Source organism: Emys orbicularis, chromosome 4 (genome assembly GCF_028017835.1).
Source record: "Emys orbicularis isolate rEmyOrb1 chromosome 4, rEmyOrb1.hap1, whole genome shotgun sequence".
Classification (NCBI taxonomy): domain Eukaryota; kingdom Metazoa; phylum Chordata; order Testudines; family Emydidae; genus Emys; species Emys orbicularis.
The window spans coordinates 46,901,824-46,924,160 of record NC_088686.1 but is presented as its reverse complement, the minus strand read 5'-3'; the positions used below and the strand labels follow the sequence as shown (position 1 = coordinate 46,924,160).

The following is a 22,337-nucleotide window of genomic DNA, read 5'->3' as shown; positions in this document are numbered from 1 at the left end:
AGTAACTATATAATTTCACAATAGAGGGCATTTACTTGGATAATCCCTTTTAAACTAAGAGTAAAACAGCTTTTGTTATAATTAAACGTTACACAAAGTTCTCACCAGAATGCTTAGCAGCAAATTATTGTCCAGACTATCTGTACAAATCCAAGCTGTGTGCGTGCAATTACAATTAAGGCTGGGGAACCCTGCAACATTTCAGGTTTTACAAAACTTTTAAAACCAACTGTAGCTAGGAGGTGACAAGTGGCACATTGATATTCAGGGCTGTAAAACAGTCTGAATCCCCCTTTGGGGAAGTAAGCTCTTTAGGGCAGGTAGTGTCATTCACTACATGTCTGCACTGCACCTAGCACAGTGAATTGCTATTCTAGGTGTTACTGTAATACAAATGTTAAGCAATAATTATTAAATATTAAATGTTGAACCTGGGGCCAACTGCATTTGTACTATGTCCTGGCAGGTCAGCTCTTTTCGAAATGTTGAGCGTTCTCATGTGTATTGGGGTGCTTTGAATTTCAGGGTAATATGCTTTGGGATTAATAGTATCACAGATGCCATGATGCACCAGAGTGTTAAAACAATGCAAATCTAATTGAAATATGACACTTTTATTTCAAAATAAGAGAACTCCTTGACTGAGATGATCCAAACTATGGAGGGAGACATCTAATTCAAAATGCAGCACTTCTGGATGTACCAATGGAGTAACTGAAAAATCACATTAGACTATATTTGCCTGTTTTACAATGAATACTAAAAGTCACATGTATAATGGTGTTCAGAAACCGGTGTGGAAACCTGAACATCATGGGCATTCAGCAGTATTACATTCAGAGACTCTGATTCTCCATCCATGCTGACTACTTGTGGAGAAAGGTCCTACTCAGTGTAGGTAAAGATGGCAGAATCTGTGCCAAAGAATCTTTAATTATAATCAAATCCTGTTTCTAGGCAAAGGACATGGACCTTACTGTAACTGTGGGAAGTGTTATTTTGTTATTACCTATCAAATTGCTGCCAATATTTTTAAAATTGTCGCTGATTTTTTTATTTAATTTTACGGTGTTCCTCTTGAGACACCTCGCTGATTTTCTGAGGTGCTGAGGATAAACAGCTTAGAATAAATAATACTTTGCATTTACATAGTACCTCATATGCAAGGATGTCAACATGCTTTCCAAGCTTTAATTAATAATTTGTAACCCCTCTTGATTTAACTGTGGAAGAATGGGTCTTCTGCTGTAAAGAACTATGTACATTTATGACAATATACATGATGAATAAATAATAAGACTAGATTAGTATTACAGCCTGGTGTTTTCAAAGGAGCCTAAAGGAATAATATAGCAAACCCAGTGATTTTCAATGGGATTTGGGCATCTAAGTCTCTTAGACTTCTTTGAAAATTCTAGTCAGAATATTCAAGAGTTAAGTAAGACACAAAAGGGTTAAGTGATTTGAAATAAGTCATAAGAAATAAATACATACACTAAATAAATTTGCCCCAGGTCACTGAGTGGGTCAGTGGAGAATCCAGGAATAGAATATAGAGGCCAGACCCCCCCATTCTCTGCTCTATACATAGGACTACACTGCCTCTCTCTATATATTTGTGACTTGGTGCTATGACTCTACTACGGACCAGGATGAGGCCATCAAATTAATTTTCACTTGTGACCTGATCAGGATTTGAATCAAAGTTTCTAGAGCTGCAATATCAGTACACTGACCCTGCACCATCTAATCGCTGTTGCCTGACTTTGAAGGGAACAGCTGTGGCAGCATGTCAAATTGAACCCACCATTTAAGGGAATTATTGGTATAAAAGAAGGATATTTTCTGATTTTTTTAAATACAAATGGAGGAGACCAAATTCTGCATTGGCTTACACACAAACATTTCCATTGAGTTCCAAGGGATTGCAGAGGTGTGATCAGTGCAGAATGTGCTCAAACAACTCTTCAAAGTTTTAAACATGTACTATATGTTACAAAATTCAACCAAGAAATGAACGAATTAGGTTGGGAAACATTTGATCAACTCTGAAAAAAAAAGTTTTTCTTTAGTCTCTCAGGTCCCTACCGTGCCCACCCTATAACATCCTAAATAATAGGGAGGTAGCGTAATCTAGTGGAAAGAGCATTGCACCTGGGCAAGTCTCTGCATCTTGGTTCCCTTCACACCCTTTGTCTGTCTTGTCTATTTACACTGTAACCTCTTTGAGGTACAAGCTATATCTTACTATGTGTTTAGTCAGAGCCTCTAGGAACTAGTGGAATATAATAAGTAAAAGCATCATGGAAGAGACTTGGTAGCACAAGGTCTCCTACAATGCTCACTACTGCACTTCTATTTGCAATGAATGCCCTGGCTACATTTGTGCCACTTCAGAACCCTTCTTTGAAAGTCTCATTGCTAAAGTTGCTCATTTAAATACTCTAAAATGACCACAAAAATGACTAATTGTATAAGCAGATGCACAACAGCCTTGGGGGATGAATGTACTGCAGACATAAAGCTGTTGTCACAATCCTGAGAGTAACATTTCTACTTGCTCCTGTGGCGGACAGCTGCAGCTTGCTGGCAATCCACTCAGAGTGAGTTGTTTTTCAGCCTTGGGAGTTTCCCACAGTGCAAACTCCCAGTGAAATACAAAACTCCTTTCTTTTTAATCTAGATTCGGTATGAATTCAGTTTATTATTTGTATCACTGTAGAGCCCTGGGAGCCCTAGTCATGAACCAAGGACCCCATTGTGTTAGGTGCTGTACAAACACAGACCAAAAAAATTGTCCCTGCCCCAAAGTGCTTACAATCTAAGTATAAGATGAGACAAGAAATGGATACAGACAGACAGATGAGGTATTACAAGGAAGCAATACTGGTCAGCATGGGTAGGCAGTGGTATCAACGCACCAGCAGCAGGACCATTGTCAAGTTTTTGTAGGAAGTAATGAAAAGGAAAAATAGAAGAAGGGAGCGTAGAAAATATAAAAAGCAGGTGTGGGCAACCTCTTCCTCTCACAGCCATCAAAACCCTCTTGGTGCCCTGCTCCCTGGGCCCATCAAAACCAATCACCGTGAGTCCCCTCCACTAGAAAAAATGTCCTGGTTTTTCCACCTCATCACCCTACATCCTATGTCCCTGTCTGTGCCCTCTGTCTCAAATGTCCCCCTTGTGCAGCTGGTCAGAAAACAGAGACAACATTTTTTAAAAGGGTCTGGTTTGCATCAAATTTTTATTTTGTCAAAATTTCTCTCTCCTGTATCCCCAGCTGTGCTTTGTCCCCTCCTTCCCCCATCTGGATGTGGGCCTGATTCTTCTGCTTTGCTATGCTCCTTGCCTAAGTAACTCTGTGCTGAGACATCAGAACTGGAGTAACTGAGGCAGAAGCACTCACTAGCCAGACTCTCTTCCCTTTCAGTATAGCATCTCCTGGTGGGGGAGGACATGTTTGCAGACTTAAAGCAACCCAGGCTGCAGCTGTCACAGCTCGCAGGACATACAGGCTGGGACGGTCCTGGACAAATGGGATGGTGGGTAACTATCTTGCTAATTCACATCTTGTGTTGAAATTTCAGGTTGAACTGTAACTTTGAGAAATACCATTCCTTGGCTTCCCAGTCTTCTCCAATGTGCCTTATAATCATCCTCTGCCTCCATTTTTTTACAGCACCTTGCACCAACAAGAATTTCCCCCCACATAGGGCTTCTCTGTTTCTTAAAATGTCCCGGGTAGTGTACAACTAAAAGAAAATTCTTCTGCTCTCATATTCTTGGATGACTTTTATTGTTTTTCAAATTTAGCACTCAGGTTTTGCTGCCTCTTCTTTCTTCTTTGCTGGCTGAAACTGGAGCTGAACCTGAGCAAGACAGAGCTGATACTGGTGGTCAGAGGAAAGCATTTTGCAGAGCTTGTGGCTCCGTTGATTGATGACACACACCCACAAATGATCAATTTAGTCAATTGACTAGGAATATTCTTGGATTCCTTGCTGGCACTGAGCTTTCGCGTAGCAGCACCCACAAGTATTGCTTACTATCTTCTTCACTTGGCTAAGAGACTCCGTCCCATCCTGGAGGACAAAGACGTGGCCTCAGTCATTCATCCCTTTGTCACCTCCCAGCTGGACTACAGCAAAGCAATATATCTGGTCATCAAACCTTCAGCATTTAGGAAACTCCAACTAATATAGAATGCTGCAGAGTGTTTCCTCAGCAACACAGGCTACTGTGAGTGCATCAGACCTGTCCTCTGCCCTCTATACTGGCCTTCCATAGAATTTTGAATCAAGTTCAAGGTATCAGTCCTTATCTTCAAAGTGCTCCATGGTCTGGGGAATTTAAAAGATCTGGGATGAAGATTGTGGTCAACAACTACGCTTCTCGGCCACAATGGAACTCTCAACAATAATGGTAAAGTTTGTCTGTGTAGAAGAAAGAACTTTCTCTGGGGGTGGGCTGAGACTGTGGAATGAACTCCCTCAAAACTAAGGATCATCACAAACTTCACCACTTTCTGCTTCAAGTGCAAGGCACATTTGTTTGACCTTGCCTTCTCTAATTTAAACACATTGCGACAGGTATATTTATATTACAAAGAACCCCACACACACTATCAAAACAAGACACACTCCTGAACACACTTCTCCCTCTGGAAAGCCAATGAGAGAAAAAATGCCATGTGACAGATGTGTAATCACATTGCTTAATGCACTATTGGAAGGTGCTCAGATACCACAGTGACGAGCACAGTATAAGAACCTATATACAATAGAATAGAATAGAATAGAATAGAATAGAATAGATATGGGAGCCTTTTCTGTGACATAGCAACTGACTCATCAGCTCCCACATCTGAGTGCAAAAGCCCCTTTAACAGGTGACACAGCATACATCTGCAGCAGCTGGATAGATCAATTTGTGCCCAGAATTGAATTTTTTTGGTGGCCATTTTTTAGGACTTATTATGAAAGTGTTAGGAATGCAGTGTTAAGGTGGGTGACTGCCACTTAGAGGTGGTCGTGAGCAAATATTTTACTTGTTATTTTGAAATTAACATTTACCAACAAATCTAACTATGATAAAAATAGCAAAGGGAAATCTATTGGAAGTCTATGAAATGCGTAGCATAAACAAACTGCTATAAAATCAAGGTGAAAGAAATTACAGACCAATTCAATTGCTAGTGCAGATGTATAGAAGCTAATACTCTGTGGTTTATACGTAAGTGGTACATAGAACAAGTCTGGTTTATTCTGTTTTTAGTAAACAGAGCAGGAGGTTGATTGTAAATGGTTTGTTTAGCAAAATAGACCGGACATATGAAAAATTATTCACTTTGAAGACTTACAACCCACACATGTCATTTATATCATCCAGGCACTCAACACAAAAGGTTTATTGTTTTTGGCAAAATAAGCTGCAAACATCCTTAATTGGGATGCAAATTTAATGCATAGTTTAACACTGTTGACAGCTAAAAGGCTCATATGGACATTTCGATACATTTTTCCACTTGTGTTACAGATGGTAAGCAGCAGATATATAGTAAAGAGCCAGAGCTATTTAAAAAGTGTACCATTTTTATTTCACAGTTTTTATATGCTTGTCAGCATTACAAGACTTACTTTGAGTTTTTCTTCTTGGGAAGCATATGAAATGAAAAAATTGGTTTTCGTGATGAAATACTTGAGAATAATTGAAAAGCTGAAACAGTCTAATCTTTTCTGCTCCTACTGAGAAACAGCTTATTCTACCAAGCCCAAGCCAGATATTTGATAATTGTTGGCATCTATATTGCTTTCCCACTGATGAAAAAGGATTAGATTACAGATTACAAAGAATTATTGATTTTTTCTGTTCTCCAAATGCTGAAGTGGAGTTCTGTGTTCACGAATATGTGAGACATAATGCTTGCATATTAGACGTACAGCTGGCATTTGAGGCCTGATCCAACTCCCATTAAAATCAGTGGAAAGATTCTCACTGACTTCAATGAGAGTTGGGTCAGACCTATTGTTGTCAGGCCCTGTGCAAACTTCTCTACACAATTGCAGTTAATGCAATCTAATCCTGTAACTGGCTACACCCTTGAAGAAATCTGTCTTCTGATTGTGGTGTACTTGTACACCGAGGACAAGTAGGTGGATTCTGGCCACCAAACTCACTCCCCTTAGATTTAAAATCATACATAAAATGTATGTCTCCAGATCTGAATAATCTATTGCATCATACAAAATCTATATAAACTCTGAACTCTCCTCTCCCTCATAATGCAATAACAGCTTCTTATGACATTTTATTTTACTCTAAAAGATTAGCAAATAGTTGTTAAGCCAAACCCTATCACTATCCCTTGATTAGCAGGCAGGAACTCTTTGTTATTTCCTAGAAGATATGCCTGACCCTCCATGTCCTTAAGAGTATCTGACTTTTCATATTTTGAAATTTACAATACTCTAAAAATATGTAAACTGGTGATAGGTATCATGAAAAATATACATGAAAACATTCACTAGTTACACAGAATTTTTTAATCTTCTTGGCAAGGAAAATACTTCTAAATTAATGTCAAGGTATGCATGTGCTTAGAGCTTTTGGAATACATTCTGAATGTGTATTGTTAGATTATGTTTAAACATACTAAAAGAAACCTGTGGAAACTTGCATGTTAGTTGCTCTTGAACAATTCAATTTACAGTAAGAATTTGCAAATAAGTAAATTGATCTTTTCCTCATTCGACTACAAAAATACCAGGCTACTTAAAAGTGCAGAAAAACGGGTGCTGCTTTATATGGGAATCGAAACAGGTACCTTTTGATGTAAATTACAGTTTCTTATATGAATATCACCAGATATTACACCTGTGGTTGTTTAAATTGTCATCATAGCTTTAGTTTTGCATTAGTGAAAACACAGTTCATTAAGTACAACACTGAAGCTATTAATAAATCATTAGTTGTTGCTCATACAATTCTTTAGGAAGTTGCTGGTACAATAATTCTTTACATTAGTGAATTTTCTCTTTGTTATATAATACAGAAGTCTGTAAGCCTATTTTAATAAAATTGTTTTATGTGCCATTCCAGCTACAAAGGCTTTCTGTTTAATTTACTCATCATGGTGAAATTCACCCTCGATGTAGATAACACAAGGTCTATACACCACTTAAAGTCCCATTTAAATACTATTGCGAGACTGGCCTTCTATACACAGGTGAATTTATCTTGTTATCCTTGAGCACCGGCTGATCTGTGTCTGGAATAAGTAGGTCCAGTGTACAGCTAGCAGACACAATCTCTTGAAGCTTCTGCACCACAGAAAGCTGAGCCCCCTGAACTCTGTAAACACTGCTATATCCAAAATACTTAATTTGCTTAATGGACTTTCATTTCAAAATATCATCCTGGCAGATTAACAGCTTCATCCAAAGGATCCCAATTAAATCCAGTACAGCATGTTACTGCTTACTTAGGTGACAATCTAGTTTAGTTTTCTCTTAATACTTTGTTTCACTCTGCTTTTCATACTGAAGGTAGATGTTCTACAGAATTTAATTTTTACCCTTCTGAGCCATTTTGGATGTTACTTCATGTAGCACTAATATCTATTGACTACCACAGATAAGCACTTAGGACAAGCTTTTCAAACTAAGATGCCTAATGTAAATATAAATGTAATTTACTCCCATTTCCTAGCATCTTTACGCTGCCAGAACGGTACAAAATGGCCTTTGTGTAAATGAGAATTCAGGACATGCATATTTTACAGAATTGCTTGTAGCTCACTTTGCTTAAAAAATGAGAATTGCAAATTCTTGTTTTGCTACAGAAAATAAAACTTTGTAGGACTTCCAAAAATAGACAACTAGAGCAAAATGTCTCTCTGAAAAGACCACAGCATTGCAAGGAAAGGTAGAATGTCAATTACATTGCCCTGTTTATGACTATCTTTTTGTCTTTTATACAGTACAAAGCACTTACCTCATTGACTGGAATAATGTTTTTGACGTTGAAGTAGAATCCAAAGTAAACCATATTAAAAACTCCATGGCGGCCCAATGTTGCAGTGAGGCCTTTGTTGAGTCCACGGAATCCTAAGCCCTCAGTTGTAATAATTCGCCGTGCTTGGACAAAGGTTGATGATTGCTGTACATGTAAAACAAAAGAAAGAAGAAATCATCTTTACAAACAGTAAGTGTAGTAAATTATCCACAGAGCCTCATTTCAAACCAGACAACTATCAAGGTGTTACCTACTCTTGTGATTTTATCATGAGTCTCAAAATATTTGGTGGGTTTTCTTAAAGCTCCAGCCCCTGGAATCTTGAGGTTATGTGAGAATCACAATTTTCATTAAAAACAAACAAACAAACAAACAAACAAACAAACAAACAAACAAACAAACAAACAAAAAATGGTTTCTAACCCTCATGGTTTCAGAGAAAAGCTTGAATCCATGACCCAAATGTATCCTAAGGGCTCAAAAACCAGCAGGTGAAGAAAAATTCGTATGTTTTGAAATCTCATGATCCTTCTACCAATCTCATGAATTTTTGTTGTCCAACTCATAATTTTTGAATGCGTGGGGTTGGCAATACTGTTATCAGCAGAGACGCTGTGTTGCTAAGGTTGCAGTAGATGAAAAGCCACATACAAAGTGTATTTGAAAATGCCTCAGTATGGATTTAAGAGCCTAACTTTAGGCAAATAATTTTGAAAATCTTGGTCTATATTTATTATAAGTATATTGAAATTAGTGTTTGAGATCTAGTCAAAATGGTTCTCCATTTTCCTGCTTACACGTCCTAATGGAAATCATGGTTTGCCTCTCTAATGAAATACTTTACTCTATTGGGAGCTGTTGGATTTTGAAAATCAGGCCACTTATTTAAATTCCCTAATCTAGATTTAGGAATCTCATTTAAGATATCCTGTTCTGAAAATCCTGGCCACAAGGGATAGAAACCCTCTTACTTCAGGGCATAAGACAACCACTAACTAATGAACGCTAAGAAGAAATTTCCTCTATGGGCAGGTTATTACCTAATTATCCATTACAAAGATTCTAGCACCTTCCTTTGAGGCATCTGGTATTGGCTGCTGTTTGACAGGCCATCAGAATAGATGCACATTTGATGCCACATGGCAAGTCCCATGTTCCCAAATGTGTTGTATTAGATTTGGTACAGTGAATTACTTTCACAGGTCAACATTGACATTTTAGCTCTTTGCTTTAAGTTACAAGTATTAAAAAGGTCATTTAAAAAGCCTGTTTGCTGACTTGTCCTTGGTTTTCACTAAAACATAATGCCACCTTTGTATAACCAAATATTTAATTAGAAAGGCAAAACATTACTTCCACTAGTATGCTTAAACAGGAAAATGTAGAACAATTTTGACTAGAACTCTGTAAACACTGCTGATTTCAATATACTTATTTGTTTAATGGGCTTCCATTTGAAAATATCACTCTGGCAGATCAATATCATCAGCCAAATGATCCCAATTATATCCAACACAACAGGTTACTGCTTATTTAGGTTACAGCCAAGTTTTCTTTTCTTTTACTATTTAGGTTCATTTGTCCTTTGCATATTTAGTAACTAATATTGACCTGCTGATGCTCTGCTATCCATCTCTGTCCGTAGAAATAGAAAACAAACCCTATTTTATCATCATGATTTACTTTTCTAGCTACACGCAAAGATATCAAAGCTCTTTACTGTAGATGAGCATCTATACACTGAATGCAGATATTCAAACTAGAATTTGATCAGGACACAAGGATTAATGTCTTTGCTCTTGGAAAAATTAAGATTGGATCTTTAAAGATAACCAGCAGTCATGAACTCAGTTTCAAGTCTCTGCTAAAGAAGGCAACTTCAACAATACAGTGCCCACTGGCATTAAGCTGGATTACTGATTTACTAATGACTCAGAGGGGAAGGGATGCCAGCTGCTGAACACCTGATGCCAGTTTGGGCAGCAGATGATTTTCCTTGGCAAAACACAGGTCTGACCTTGGTTAGCTTTTGAAACCTGAAAAGATCCAATGTGGTACGGCTGCTAGCATTTGGCCATTGATAAATACCCACTGCAATGTTTTTATTAGGGGAATTCCATGATGTCAGAGTGCTGCTGTGTCAAATCTGGGGGCCTTCCTCTTTAAACCAATCAACCCTAGAAAGATGCTCAGATATCACAGAACAATCCAATGGTCAGCACACTATTGGTGTGCAGTCTCCCTTGTTCCTTGAAATAGGCTATATTTCTTATTTAAAGGTAACAGCCAACATAATATGTTTGCATTAAGGTTCATCACATGGCATGAACTACACAATGGGATAAGTGCAGACACTGCTTAATCCTATTAGAAAAACACTGCATTGTTACAGAGTGAGGATACATCATATAGAAGGTAGTAACAAGCACATGCTACTCATGAGGAAGTAGGTCTGGAATTTTGGTAAGTTAAGATTTTTTAAAAGAAAAAATATAATGTCTTATATTTCTGACATCTCCTTTAGCTTAGAATATTCTTTAGCATATTTAAACAGGACTGAGACAGATCCTCAGCTGGTAGAAATCAACACAGCTCTATTGAAGTCCATAGAGTTCAGCCAATTTACATCAGTGAATTATCTGGCATTATATTTTTAGTTACATAAAATGTTAGTAAAATTTACAAAGTACCTAAGTGACTCAGTCTCATTGACTTTTTTTTTCAATAGGACAAATAAAAACATATTTGATTTTCAATGGGAATTAGGTCCCTAGGTGGTCAATTAGGTCTCACTTAGGTGCTTTTGAAAATTTTACATGAATGACTATGACATAACCATAGTACTGCAATAAGGGTGTTGTTAGCATTTTCATTAAGCATAAGTGTATTTTGATTCCCTTTTTTTAAACTCAAAGAGCTTTGATTTCAAAAATTGAAGCTTTGATTTTCTAGAAAAATTGCAATGAGGAATATCACTGATTTTTTTTTTTTTTAAGATCAGAGGAGAAAAGCGTAGAGGATATAGGTTTCATTTGGGGGGAATAATTAATTATAACTCACTGCAAAAAAAAGCAGTGAGGTGGATTAAAAACCCTGCGAGGGAGAATAAAGTCTCTGGAATTTATGTGCGGAGAGGATGTTGTGTTCCCATTTAGTGCTGCTGGAACTAGTTTGCTCACAATGTGGTATTAATACATTTATACTCAAAAGGAAAAGTTTGTATTGAGGCAGGCCAATTGTATCTGCAGAGGTATAAAGAAGGTCTGATTATTTGTTCACGGAACTGACAGATTGTAATACTGGTTCACAATTTTTTCATATTACCCACCATGTCATAAGAGAGAAAGATCGTCTCATGGATCATCTTTCCAGTGCCCCAATCACTTTACTTTCCCTACAGTATTCTCTGTGGCCCTATTGACCATGGAGGAAGGAGGGTCCAGTGGTTAGAGTGTTAACCTAGGCTACAGGAGACATAGGTTCAAGTCCCTGCTCTGTCACACTTTCTGTGTAACCTTAGGTAAGTCACTTAACCTCTTTCTATGCCCCAGTTCCCCATCTGTAAAAAGGTGATAACAGTATTTTTGTATCTCATATGGGTGTTGTAAGAGCATCACAAAGAGAAGTAAAACATCTGGCTCCTAATGTGCAACTAAGTACTTTCCCTATATAGATATATATATATTTTGTCAGCAAAGTTTCCTATTCCACCTTTGTTAAAACAGCATTGCTTAGAGGGAATATCATTATTTCATCCAAACAGCCTCAGAGAAAGTTTTCTACAATGAGCATAGAGATTCTGATTAAATATTAAAATTAACTTTAAAGTATTTCTTATATTTAACAAAGTTTTGAAAAAAGAATGGAACAGTTACCATACCTCTGTGAAAGCATTCCGATTTGCCTGTAAGCTAACCTTTACTACTTCAAAAGGGTTAACCACAACCGCTTCTGTTAATCCAGATCCCAGACCAGCAACAGCAAACGTCTAGGGAAATTAAATCAATCAATACTTAAAAATCAAGTTTTCATGAGCACTGTGGTAAAATGTCCCATACATCACATGATGAAGCTGAATGATATGATGAAAATGGAGAGACCTACACTAAAGCAGCAGTATACCATTACTAAACAGCTTTAGCCCTTGATTAGATGTTGACAGTTGATGAAGAAGAAATTACAAAAACCAAAACCACATTCCAAAAATTCAAAATAAAACGTCAAAGTCCTATCAACAACGAATTCTCTCTAGCTGGAAGGAAAGCTGTGTTACTGATTTAAGATGCATACATGGAAAAATAATGTTCCCATGTTATATTTGGGTGGAGTTTGAACGCAATGAATAATAATTTTGGTTTTTTAAAATATAAATGTAGCTATGTAATACTTTAAAAAACTTCTGTGTATTCAGCATTAAATCAAATGCACTTAAAATATAGTAAAAGTAACGAATATTCCGGGCTAAACTGTGAAGCACTTACTCAAGCTAAATGACCACTTAGAAGGAAAATTCTCCATGGGTAAATTTCAACCCTGAGAAGACTTAAGTGGTGCAGAGGGCTGGTGCTGGCCCCCTTCACTGGGGTGAATTCACCCCATCTGCTCAAAAATCGATGGCACAGTATGGCCCTGAGTAAGGCCTGTGCTTTGCACTCAGGTAGAATACGCCATATTTAGAAAGATAAAAAATGGTTTACTTTGTTCATAAAAGATAAACAACAGCTAAATATTCAGAGCAGTTAAGAAAATTCAAAATAATTAATCTTGGGCTGTTTGTTTCTTTGTTTTAGTCTCCAGTGCCAGCCACTTATAAGGACCCTCCTGCTCCTCTACCACCTTAAACCCACAGCATAGTATATGGAGTATACTGGCTGAAATAGGAAAAGAACCATGGTGGGAGGAAAGCGATAGTCAGGAAAACATTCCATTCAGCTCACATGGGGCCAGACTGTGGCTGACTCTGAATGAGTATTCAAGAAGGTAGAGGGTGGCAGGAGCCTTTAACTCTTTGTTCACTTATACAGGGGCAGTCTCAATCCCAGCCATTCTGCACCCAGAACACTGGCAATGCTGCCAGTAGGACTATATTCCCCTCATGGGATGGGAGCATGGCCCCACTCCTTCATTATCAGTTGTCGGTCTGAAGCCAAGGGGAAGAGGGTGGAAACACTTGTTTCTCCCTTTCAAAGGGACATGCTTCCTTGACATGAGCTCTGCCAGAAGACCTGGAGGTATTCCGCCTGTCTCAGCCTGGAGGTACATAGAAAACCTCTAAGATCCTTGTCCCTCACCCCCCACCCTGGCTATGGCATTTAAGCCACAAGAGAGCCCTAAGTGTAACTGAAAACGATAGCAATGTAATGAAAGCGGCATTATTCATTAAAAAAATTATTGGGATGTTTGTTGCCCAGTACAGCTGCTATACGAATCAAAGCTGCTCTTTGTTAAGAACGTATGCTGTATGTTTACTAGTTTTCAGCATGCTGTTCTTGGGAAAGGGTGGCAATACACCAAAAAACCTGAAACCTGCTCTTTCCACTTGCCAGGGATGCGAATGACAGCTTCTCCATTGCACATTAAGAAAGAGGGAGTCTGCTGACAACATGAGGGGACTGTAAACAACCATAGCACCAATGGAGTACTTAAGAGGAGGAAGTTTCATGTGAAGAGTTTACCGTCCTGCATGAGAAGGGCAGCAGCATGTGGTGTCACACAGACAGTACCAGGGGTAATGATAAACTAAAGGTTTCCTCTCTATTTTTTACACCCTTTAGCAGGCACAGTATAGTCTAATACAGGCACGTATTCTTACAAGACAAGTGACCATATATTTTCTTTGTCTATCACAAACTTCCATCCCAGGAACCAAAACTGTAAAAAGAATTCTAATCCCAAACTCACCTGACCACAAAATCTATAATCCAGATGTTCAGGATTTTATTATTTATTACATGACCTTTTCCAAGTAATTCAAATATTTTTAGTCTTGCTTAAAACTCAGATACATGGATTATTATAAACAGAACACAGGTGTCTCTACAAAGTGTGAGGTGTTTTATGCATGCCAGTATTTAAAAAAAGGGAGTAGACAGGAGGCAAGAGATTAAAAGTAGAAACATTTAAATGAAATCTGGTTGATATTTTTCAGACAAAAACTTTTCTATTAAAAATAGCCTTTTTTAAAAAAAACCACATGAAAATTGTTGACATTCTTTGTTTTCCCCAGAAAACAGCATTGTGCCCTTTTTCACATTTGTTATTGAAAATATTATAGAAAATGATATAAAAATGGCTGTTGACATTTTTTGTTTACCAAAAAAAGTTACTGAAAAGGTTAGCAACATTTTCATTTAATGAAAAGCTGGGTTTTGATAAACAAAAAATGTCAATAACCATTTCAATAACATTTTCAATGGTGCCTCTAATAAATACATTTCCCAAAATATCTAAAAATAAACAATGTTTTGACCACTTCAAAATGAAAACTTTGAAACTTGAAAATTTTGAACTTTGAAATTTTTTTTACAAAATGAGTTTTTCCATTTTTTGACCAGCTGCAACTGAAATGTATTTACTATGGTAACTTATTGATGTTTCCAGGATATCACACATTATACTTTAGCTTTTGGACTCTTCCCATGTTTTCCAAGGCCACACCTTCATATCTGCCAGGATCGGCTCCAGGGTTTTTGCTGCCCCAAGTGGCGGTAAAAAAAAAAAAAAAAGCCGCGATCACCATTGCGATTGGCGGCACTCCGGCGGCAGCTCCACCGCGCCGCTTTCTTCTTCGGCGGGAATTTGGCGGCAGGTGCTTCCTTCCGAGAGGGACCCGCCGCCGAATTGCCGCCGAACAGCCCGACGTGCCGCCCCTTCCCCTTGGCCGCCCCAAGCACCTGCTTGGTGGGCTGGTGCCTGGAGCCGGCCCTGCTATCTGCTATCTGCAGCTCAGATACCTGGCATGTTTTTTCTGTTGTATTTCACTGTGGCATCACACTAAGTATCTTGGTCCTTTTACTTTTGGGGAGGGGTAGAGGGACATCCAATATTTCCTTAAATGAACAAAAACCCTAATTATGTATTTACACTTACCAATCCTGGTGATAGTGAAGCATGTCCTAGTAATTTCTTGTATTGTTCAAAGGTGAAAAACTATAAATTAAATACAATTACATTTAAAACTCGGCAATGTTTAGAAGATTTTATTATAAGTTATTTATCTGATTTAGAAAAAAGAGACAATGAAGGCCTGATTCTCCACTGTCTCATACCCTCTGTAGTCATGTATACCTGTGGAAAGGGAGTGCAAAACACTACCATTGCACACACTTTGCACAAGTGTAAATGACTACCTAAGCTACAAGGTAGTGGAGAATCAGGCCCTTCAAATGATTTTATTAGTAAATAAGGCATAATGTTAACACAAATGGAATTAAAGACAATGAGCTATTGTACACAAGAGAAGATTTCCAATACATAGTTCTTGCTTTCAATTTACTAACCTTTGCTCTAACAGCTCATTTTCAGACGTTTTTATGTAAGTTATAGAATAGCTAATGTAATCTTTTTTGTAATAAATTAACCACACTATTTCCATTTTGTCTGATATTAGTACACTTCTCATCAGAGAGATGCAAACTGATAGAATTGCAGAATGGAAGTTTGTGTATCTTTCTGTAGTCTTCCACCATGAACTGATATTTTTCTTCCAATTTCTACCCGCCTTTAAAAATAAGTCTCACACAGAACTGTCTACTTTTGCTTAAGGGCCTGGTCCTCAGAAGTGCTGAGCATCTGCAACTCCTCTGAGGATCAGTTTCACAATCAGTGCCCTTTTGTATTGTAACTTGAGGGGAGAGATGGGAAATTTAGTTTTTCCTGCACCTCCATGTAACGAGCAATCCAGGACTGAGTGATAGCCATTGCCTCCTAAAACTTTCCTTGGATGTTTCAGCACATCAACTATTCAGTGTTCTCAGATTCAAAGACAGAACAACTGGAGGGCCTTGTTCTTGGAAGAAGAATACACAGGGTGAAACCCTGACCCCACTGAAGTCATTGACAAAGTTCCTATTGACTTTAATGGAGACAGGATTTCAGTCACAGTTCCCAACTCCTTGGGTGTAAATTCAGAAAGTTCCAAATCATCTAAATTTCCCCATATTGTTACATTTGCAAATGTACTGCTGAAATAATGTTTCATAGAATCATAGAAAATTAGGGTTGGAAGAGACCTCAGGAGGTCATCTAGTCCAACCCCCTGCTCAAAGCAGGACCAACCCCAACTAAATCATCCCAGCCAGGGCTTTGTCAAGCCGGTCCTTAAAAATGTCTAAGGATGGAGATTCCATCACCTCCCTAGGTAATTCATTCCAGTGCTTCACCACCCTCCTAGTGAAATAGTTTTTCCTAATAGCCAACCTAGACCTCCCTCACTGCAACTTGAGACCATTATTCCTTGTTCTATCATCTGCCACCACTGAGAACAGCCTAGCTCCATCCTCTTTGGAACCTCCCTTCAGGTAGTTAAAGGCTACTATCAAATCCCCCCTCACTCTTCTCTTCTGCAGACTAAATAAGCCCAGTTCCCTCAGCCTCTCCTCATAAGTCATGTGCCCCAATCCCTTAATCATTTTTGTTGCCCTCTGCTGGACTCTCTACAATTTGTCCACATCCTTTCTGTGTGTGTGTGGGGGGGGGCGGGTAGGGGTGCAAAACTGGACGCAGTACTCCAGATGTGGCCTCACCAGTGCCAAATAGAAGGGAATAATCACTTCCCTCGATCTGCTGGCAATGCTCCTACTAATGCAGCCCAATATGCCGTTAGCCTTCTTGGCAACAGGGGCACACTGTTGATTCATATTCAGCTTCTCATCGACTGTAATCCCCAGGTCCTATTCTGCAGAACTGCTGCTTAGCCAGTCGGTCCCCAGCCTGTAGCAATGCATGGGATTCTTCCGTCCTAAGTGCAGGACTCTGCACTTGTCCTTGTTGAACCTCATCAGATTTTTTTTAGCCCAATCCTCCAATTTCTCTAGGTCACTCTGGACCCTATCCCTATCCTCCAGCGTATCTACCTCTCCCCCCAGCTTAGTGTCATCTGCAAACTTGCTGAGGGTGCAATCCATCCCATCATCCAGATCATTAATGAAGATGTTGAACAAAACCGGCCACAGGACAGACCCCTGGAGCACTCTGCTTGATACTGGCTGCCAACTAGACATCGAGCCATTGATGCCTGTTGAGCCTGACAATCTAGGCAGCTTTCTATCCACCGTATAGTCTATTCATCCAATCCATACTTTTTTACCTTGCTGGCAAAAATACTGTGGGAGACCATATCAAAAGCGGTAGATGTGGTATATCTTCACTTTAGTCAGGCTTTTGATACTATCTCGCATGACCTTTTCATAAACAAACTAGGGAAATACAACCTAGATGGAGCTACTATAAGGTGGGTGCATAACTGGTTGGAAAATCGTTCCCAGAGAGTAGTTATCAGTGGTTCACAGTCATGTTGGAAGGACATAACAAGTGGGGTCCTGCAGGGATCGGTTCTGGGTCCAGTTCTGTTCAATATCTTCATCAATGATTTAGATAATGGCATAGAGAGTACACTTAAAAAGTTTGCGGATGATACCAAGCTGGGAGGGATTGCAAGTGCTTTTTGAAGATAGGATTAAAATTCAGAATGATCTGGACAAACTGGAGAAATGGTTTGAAGTAAATAGGATGAAATTCAATAAGGAGAAATGCAAAGTACTCCACTTAGGAAGGAACAATCAGTTGCACACATACAAAATGAGAAATGACTGCCTAGGAAGGAGTACCATAGAAAGGGATCTGGGGGTCATAGTGGATCACAAGCTAAATATGAGTCAACAGTGTAACGCTGTTGCAAAAAAAAAAAAACCACAAAAAACCCCCACCATCATTCTGGGATGTATTGTAAGCAAGACACGAGAAGTAATTCTTCTGCTCTACTCCACGCTGATTAGGCCTCAACTGGAGTATTGTGTCCAGTTCTGGGCACCACATTTCAGGAAAGATGTGGACAAATTGGAGAAAGTCAAGAGAAGAGCAACAAAAATGGTTAAAGGTATAGAAAACATGACCTATGAGGGAAGATTGAAAAAATTGGATTTGTTTAGTCTGGAGAAGAGAAGACTGAGAGGGGACATGATAACAGTTTTCAAGTACATAAAAGGTTGTTACAAGGAGGAGGGAGAAAAATAGTTCTTTTTAACCTCTGACTATAGGACAAGAAGCAATGGGCTTAAGTTGCAGCAAGGGCGGTTTAGATTGGACATTAGGAAAACTTCCTAACTCTCAGAGTGGTTAAGCACTGGAATAAATTGCCTAGGAAGGTGGTGGAATCTCCATCATTGGGGATTTTTAAGAGCAGGGTGGACAAACACCTGTCAGGGATGGTCTAGATAATACTTAGTCCTGCCTTGAGTGCAGGGGACTGGATTAGATGAACTCTCGAGGTCCTTTCCAGTTCTCTGATTCTATGAAAAGCTTTGCTAAAGTCAAGATATATCATGTCCACCGCTTTCCCCATATCCACAGAGCCAGTTATCTCATCACAGAAGGCAATCAGGTTGGTCAGGCATGACTTGCCCTTGGTGAATCCATGTTGACTGTTCCTGATCACCTTCCTCTCCTCCAAGTGCTTCAAAATGGTTTCCTTGAGGACATCTCCATGATTTTTCCAGGGACTGAGGTGAGGCTGACCAGTCTGTAGTTCCCCAGATTCTCCTTCTTCCCTTTTTTAAAGATGGGCACTATATTTGCCTTTTTCCAATCGTCCGGGACCTCTCCCGATCGCCATGAGTTTTCAAAGATAATGGCTAATGGCTCTGCAAGCACATCAGCCAACTTCCTCAGCACCCTCTGATGCACTGGATCCAGCCCCATGGATTCGCGCATGTCCAGCTTTTCTAAATAGTCCTTAACCTGTTCTTTCACCACTGAGGGCTGCTTACCTCCTCCTCATACTGTGCTGCACAGTGCAGCAGTCTGGGAGCTGACCTTGTCTGTGAAGACCGAGGCAAAAAACGCATTGAGTACTTCAGCTTTTTCCACATCATCTCTTACTAGGTTTTCTCCCTCATTCAGTAAGGGTCCCACACTTAACCTAACCTTCTTCTTGTTGCTAACATACCTGTAGAAACCCTTCTTGTTACCCTTCACATCCCTTGCTAGCTGCAACTCCAGTTGTGCTTTGGCCTTCCTGATTACACCCCTGCATGCCTGAGCAATATTTTTATACTCTTCCCTAGTCATCTGTCCAAGTTTCTACTTCTTGTAAGCTTCCTTTTTGTGTTTAAGCTCACCGAAGATTTCTCTGTTAAGCCAAGGTGGTGGACTGCCATATTTGCTATTCTTTCTGCACATTGGGATGGTTTGTTCCTGCGCCCACAAAAAGGCTTCTTTAAAATACAGCCAGCTCTCCTGGACTCCTTTCCCCCTCATATTAGCCTCCCAGGGGATCCTGCTCATCAGTTCCCTGAAGGAGTCAAACTCTACTTTTCTGAAGTCCAGGGTCCGTATTCTGCTGCTTTCCTTTCTTCTTTTTGTCAGGATCCTGAACTCAACTATCTCATGATCACTGCTGTTGATGCCATCCAAAGTAACTACTTTAAGAACTGTAAACTCCTGCCAGAATGATGAGCTAGGACAGGAGAGAACTTTCGGGGATAGAGAGGGCAGGAGGGGGGTCCAAGTTTCAGGCAGAACCTAAAAATATTACAAGCAGGAGCACCACCAGCTTTTTTGCCGCCCGAGGTGGCGGAAGGTCCCGCCCCCGAAATGCTGCCCCCGAAGATCCGGCCGCCGCGGTTGCCGCCCCTCAAATGTTAGTGCCCTAGGCGACCGCCTAGGTCGCCTAATGGGTTGTGCCGGTCCTGATTACAAGTAATATTCCATGTAAGTTTCATGGTTTTATATTTTTGAGAGAGATGAGAATATGCAAGGCTTAGAAGGACTATAAAGCTCACCAGACTTGAGACTCTCATAATTATCAGACAAGTGTCCAGTACTTCTCTGTCAAAGAATGGTGATTTTGACATGAGGCTTTCAGTACTGGGGGAAGAATAAAGCAACGAAAAATGGAGGTTCTCAGGGCTTTACCACAGATGTATTCTGGGAAATTCTGAACATTTAGCAGAAACATGGGGCAAAAATTACCACCTACCCACCTCTAAAAAGTGAGTAACCAACAACCTCTTATCTTCTGGACCGCTGCCCAATGTTCCTGCTGCAGTGCTGAATGTGCCCTAGCATTCCATTATTTTTATGAAGCTGATTCAAGCCAACGTGGTATCTCTTGGACAGCTATTCAATTGGATTACAACTACAAGGCCAAGATTCTGTATGGAATCTTCTCCTACCCCTTCACTTGCAATCAAACTGTTCTGCCATGTCAAGGGAAGCAATGGGAAATGTGTCCAGAACTGATGTATGTTTCTTGAGAGACACAGGGAATGGAATTTTCCTGTTAAACACAAGGAGGTACTTCACCTGTAATATGCCCCAGCCAAGGGAGAGAACCTGATTCTCCAAGGACTTAGTTTATCACAGAGCTCTGCATATAAAACAGCTCTTACTCTACAACACGTCACTGGAGCATGAGCAGTAAATACCACACTTGCATTTCAACTTGTTCCTGGTGAGGTGTGGACTTCTATGACTCAGGGTCCTGTGCTGCAGCAAATTTGGTAGTGTTTTCTGAACCAGATCTGTTTTCCAGTTTCTAGAAAAGTTACTAGAACCACATCAGGTACAACAAAGGACCGGACATGAATGGGCTAATGTAACAATGCTAAACTTAAAGCTAGAAGAAAATGCATATTACATATCTATGATGCAAATGTAACCCACACATCTCCTGGGCATGGTGTTCTGTCCCTTCTAGTGGCACCGAGACCACTTAGAGATTAATGAGTCTGTTCTACAGCCTTAGCTAATAGCCAGTTGGCTTTTAGCTCATGTAGTAGATGCTCATGCACTAAGCTCCAGAGACCCAGGTTCAATCTCGCCCGACGATGACCGGGATCTGTTGGTGTTGCACACTGTTGAATCTGTGAAATCTTAGAGCTTGATACTCCAGCCACAGGATACAAATAGCTTCCTCTGTATTCAGCAGGAATGACTCCTATACCCCAGCAGGAGAATTCAGCTCCAAGAATGTAATTGCTTTCCAGACACTGTATTGACTTAACAGCAATCTACAGCACATAGTTAGTGCAAATATGTTTAAGATCAATGCAATAGGTCTGTCAATAATCAAACAAGATAAAAGTGTTAGCAATAAAGATAGTTATAGGTTTATGCCTAAGTTAAATAACCGTGAAATACACCTCTCTTATACAGTATGCCATAATTTCCAGAGTCAATTTTACCTGTATGATAAAAGAAAATCTCCGGAAAAATGTTAAGTACAGCAGGGTCCATTATGATACTGAATTAAATTCATTTCTTATTGTTGTAAAGTTGCTTTATTCTCTCTCCAATGTCTTTCTGTAGAGTGCTACCCTTCCCACCTTTCATAGAATTTCTGCTATTCCTTAATGTTTTCCATAGTCTCCCAGATCTGTGAAATGGCCATAAAAAGAGAAGAAATATACTACCTAGAAATGTTGGTCTTAAAATTTTTTACCTTAAAGTACTGATAGCGTCCTAAAGTCCTAAATAAAAGAACTGCTTAATAGTAACCCTGTTTCACATTATGTGAATAGGGGTTTTTTTTTTTAAAAGAAAAATAATCAATGCCAGTAAAAACTTAATATAAAATTTAGTTGGACATAACAAAATGACTCTGTGTGTCAATAATTTTGTCAAAAGGCTCCACCTAGATAGACAGGCTTCTATGTCCCCAATCATTGAAGGGGATGAGCATCCGAAGTGCCTTTAATAACATAGAGTGAAGTCATTTATTTTACTATACAATTATATTAAGTTAATAGCTATCCTCACAAAATCCAAAGAAACATATATTTAAAATATATGCATTCATATATCTAATAACCAATACTGCCCATCTGGCAAAGATACACTTAAATCCACGTTACACAGAAAAAAGCCAAAGTACTTACCATATGTCTCAATAACTTTAAGGTAAAAATATGCTTGAAACAAGATGTTTGGGAACAGATGCACAATATACATTTGCCCAAAAAGTTCATCTGTTAACCATTGTACTGGCACCACTGATTTCTGTTCTCCAAGCCCAAGCTAACTCAGGGTTATAACGTTTTCAACCTTCAGAAATACCAGCTTTCTTTTTAGAAAGGAAAAAAAGAGAGATGGAGAGAAAGAGACAA

General features: G+C 39.3%; 1 protein-coding gene across 1 annotated transcript in view; it reads right to left on the bottom strand.

Moving 5' to 3' along the window:
• The window catches only part of SLC25A21 (solute carrier family 25 member 21), a 358,445-nt gene that overhangs the window by 7,090 nt on the left and 329,018 nt on the right, over positions 1-22,337 (bottom strand). The window contains exons 5-7 of the mRNA XM_065403051.1: positions 15,103-15,162; positions 11,894-12,001; positions 7,993-8,157 (exon numbers count right to left, since the gene is read on the bottom strand). Coding sequence (XP_065259123.1) covers positions 7,993-8,157; positions 11,894-12,001; positions 15,103-15,162 — 333 coding nt within the window. The remainder of the gene's footprint in view (positions 1-7,992; positions 8,158-11,893; positions 12,002-15,102; positions 15,163-22,337) is intronic.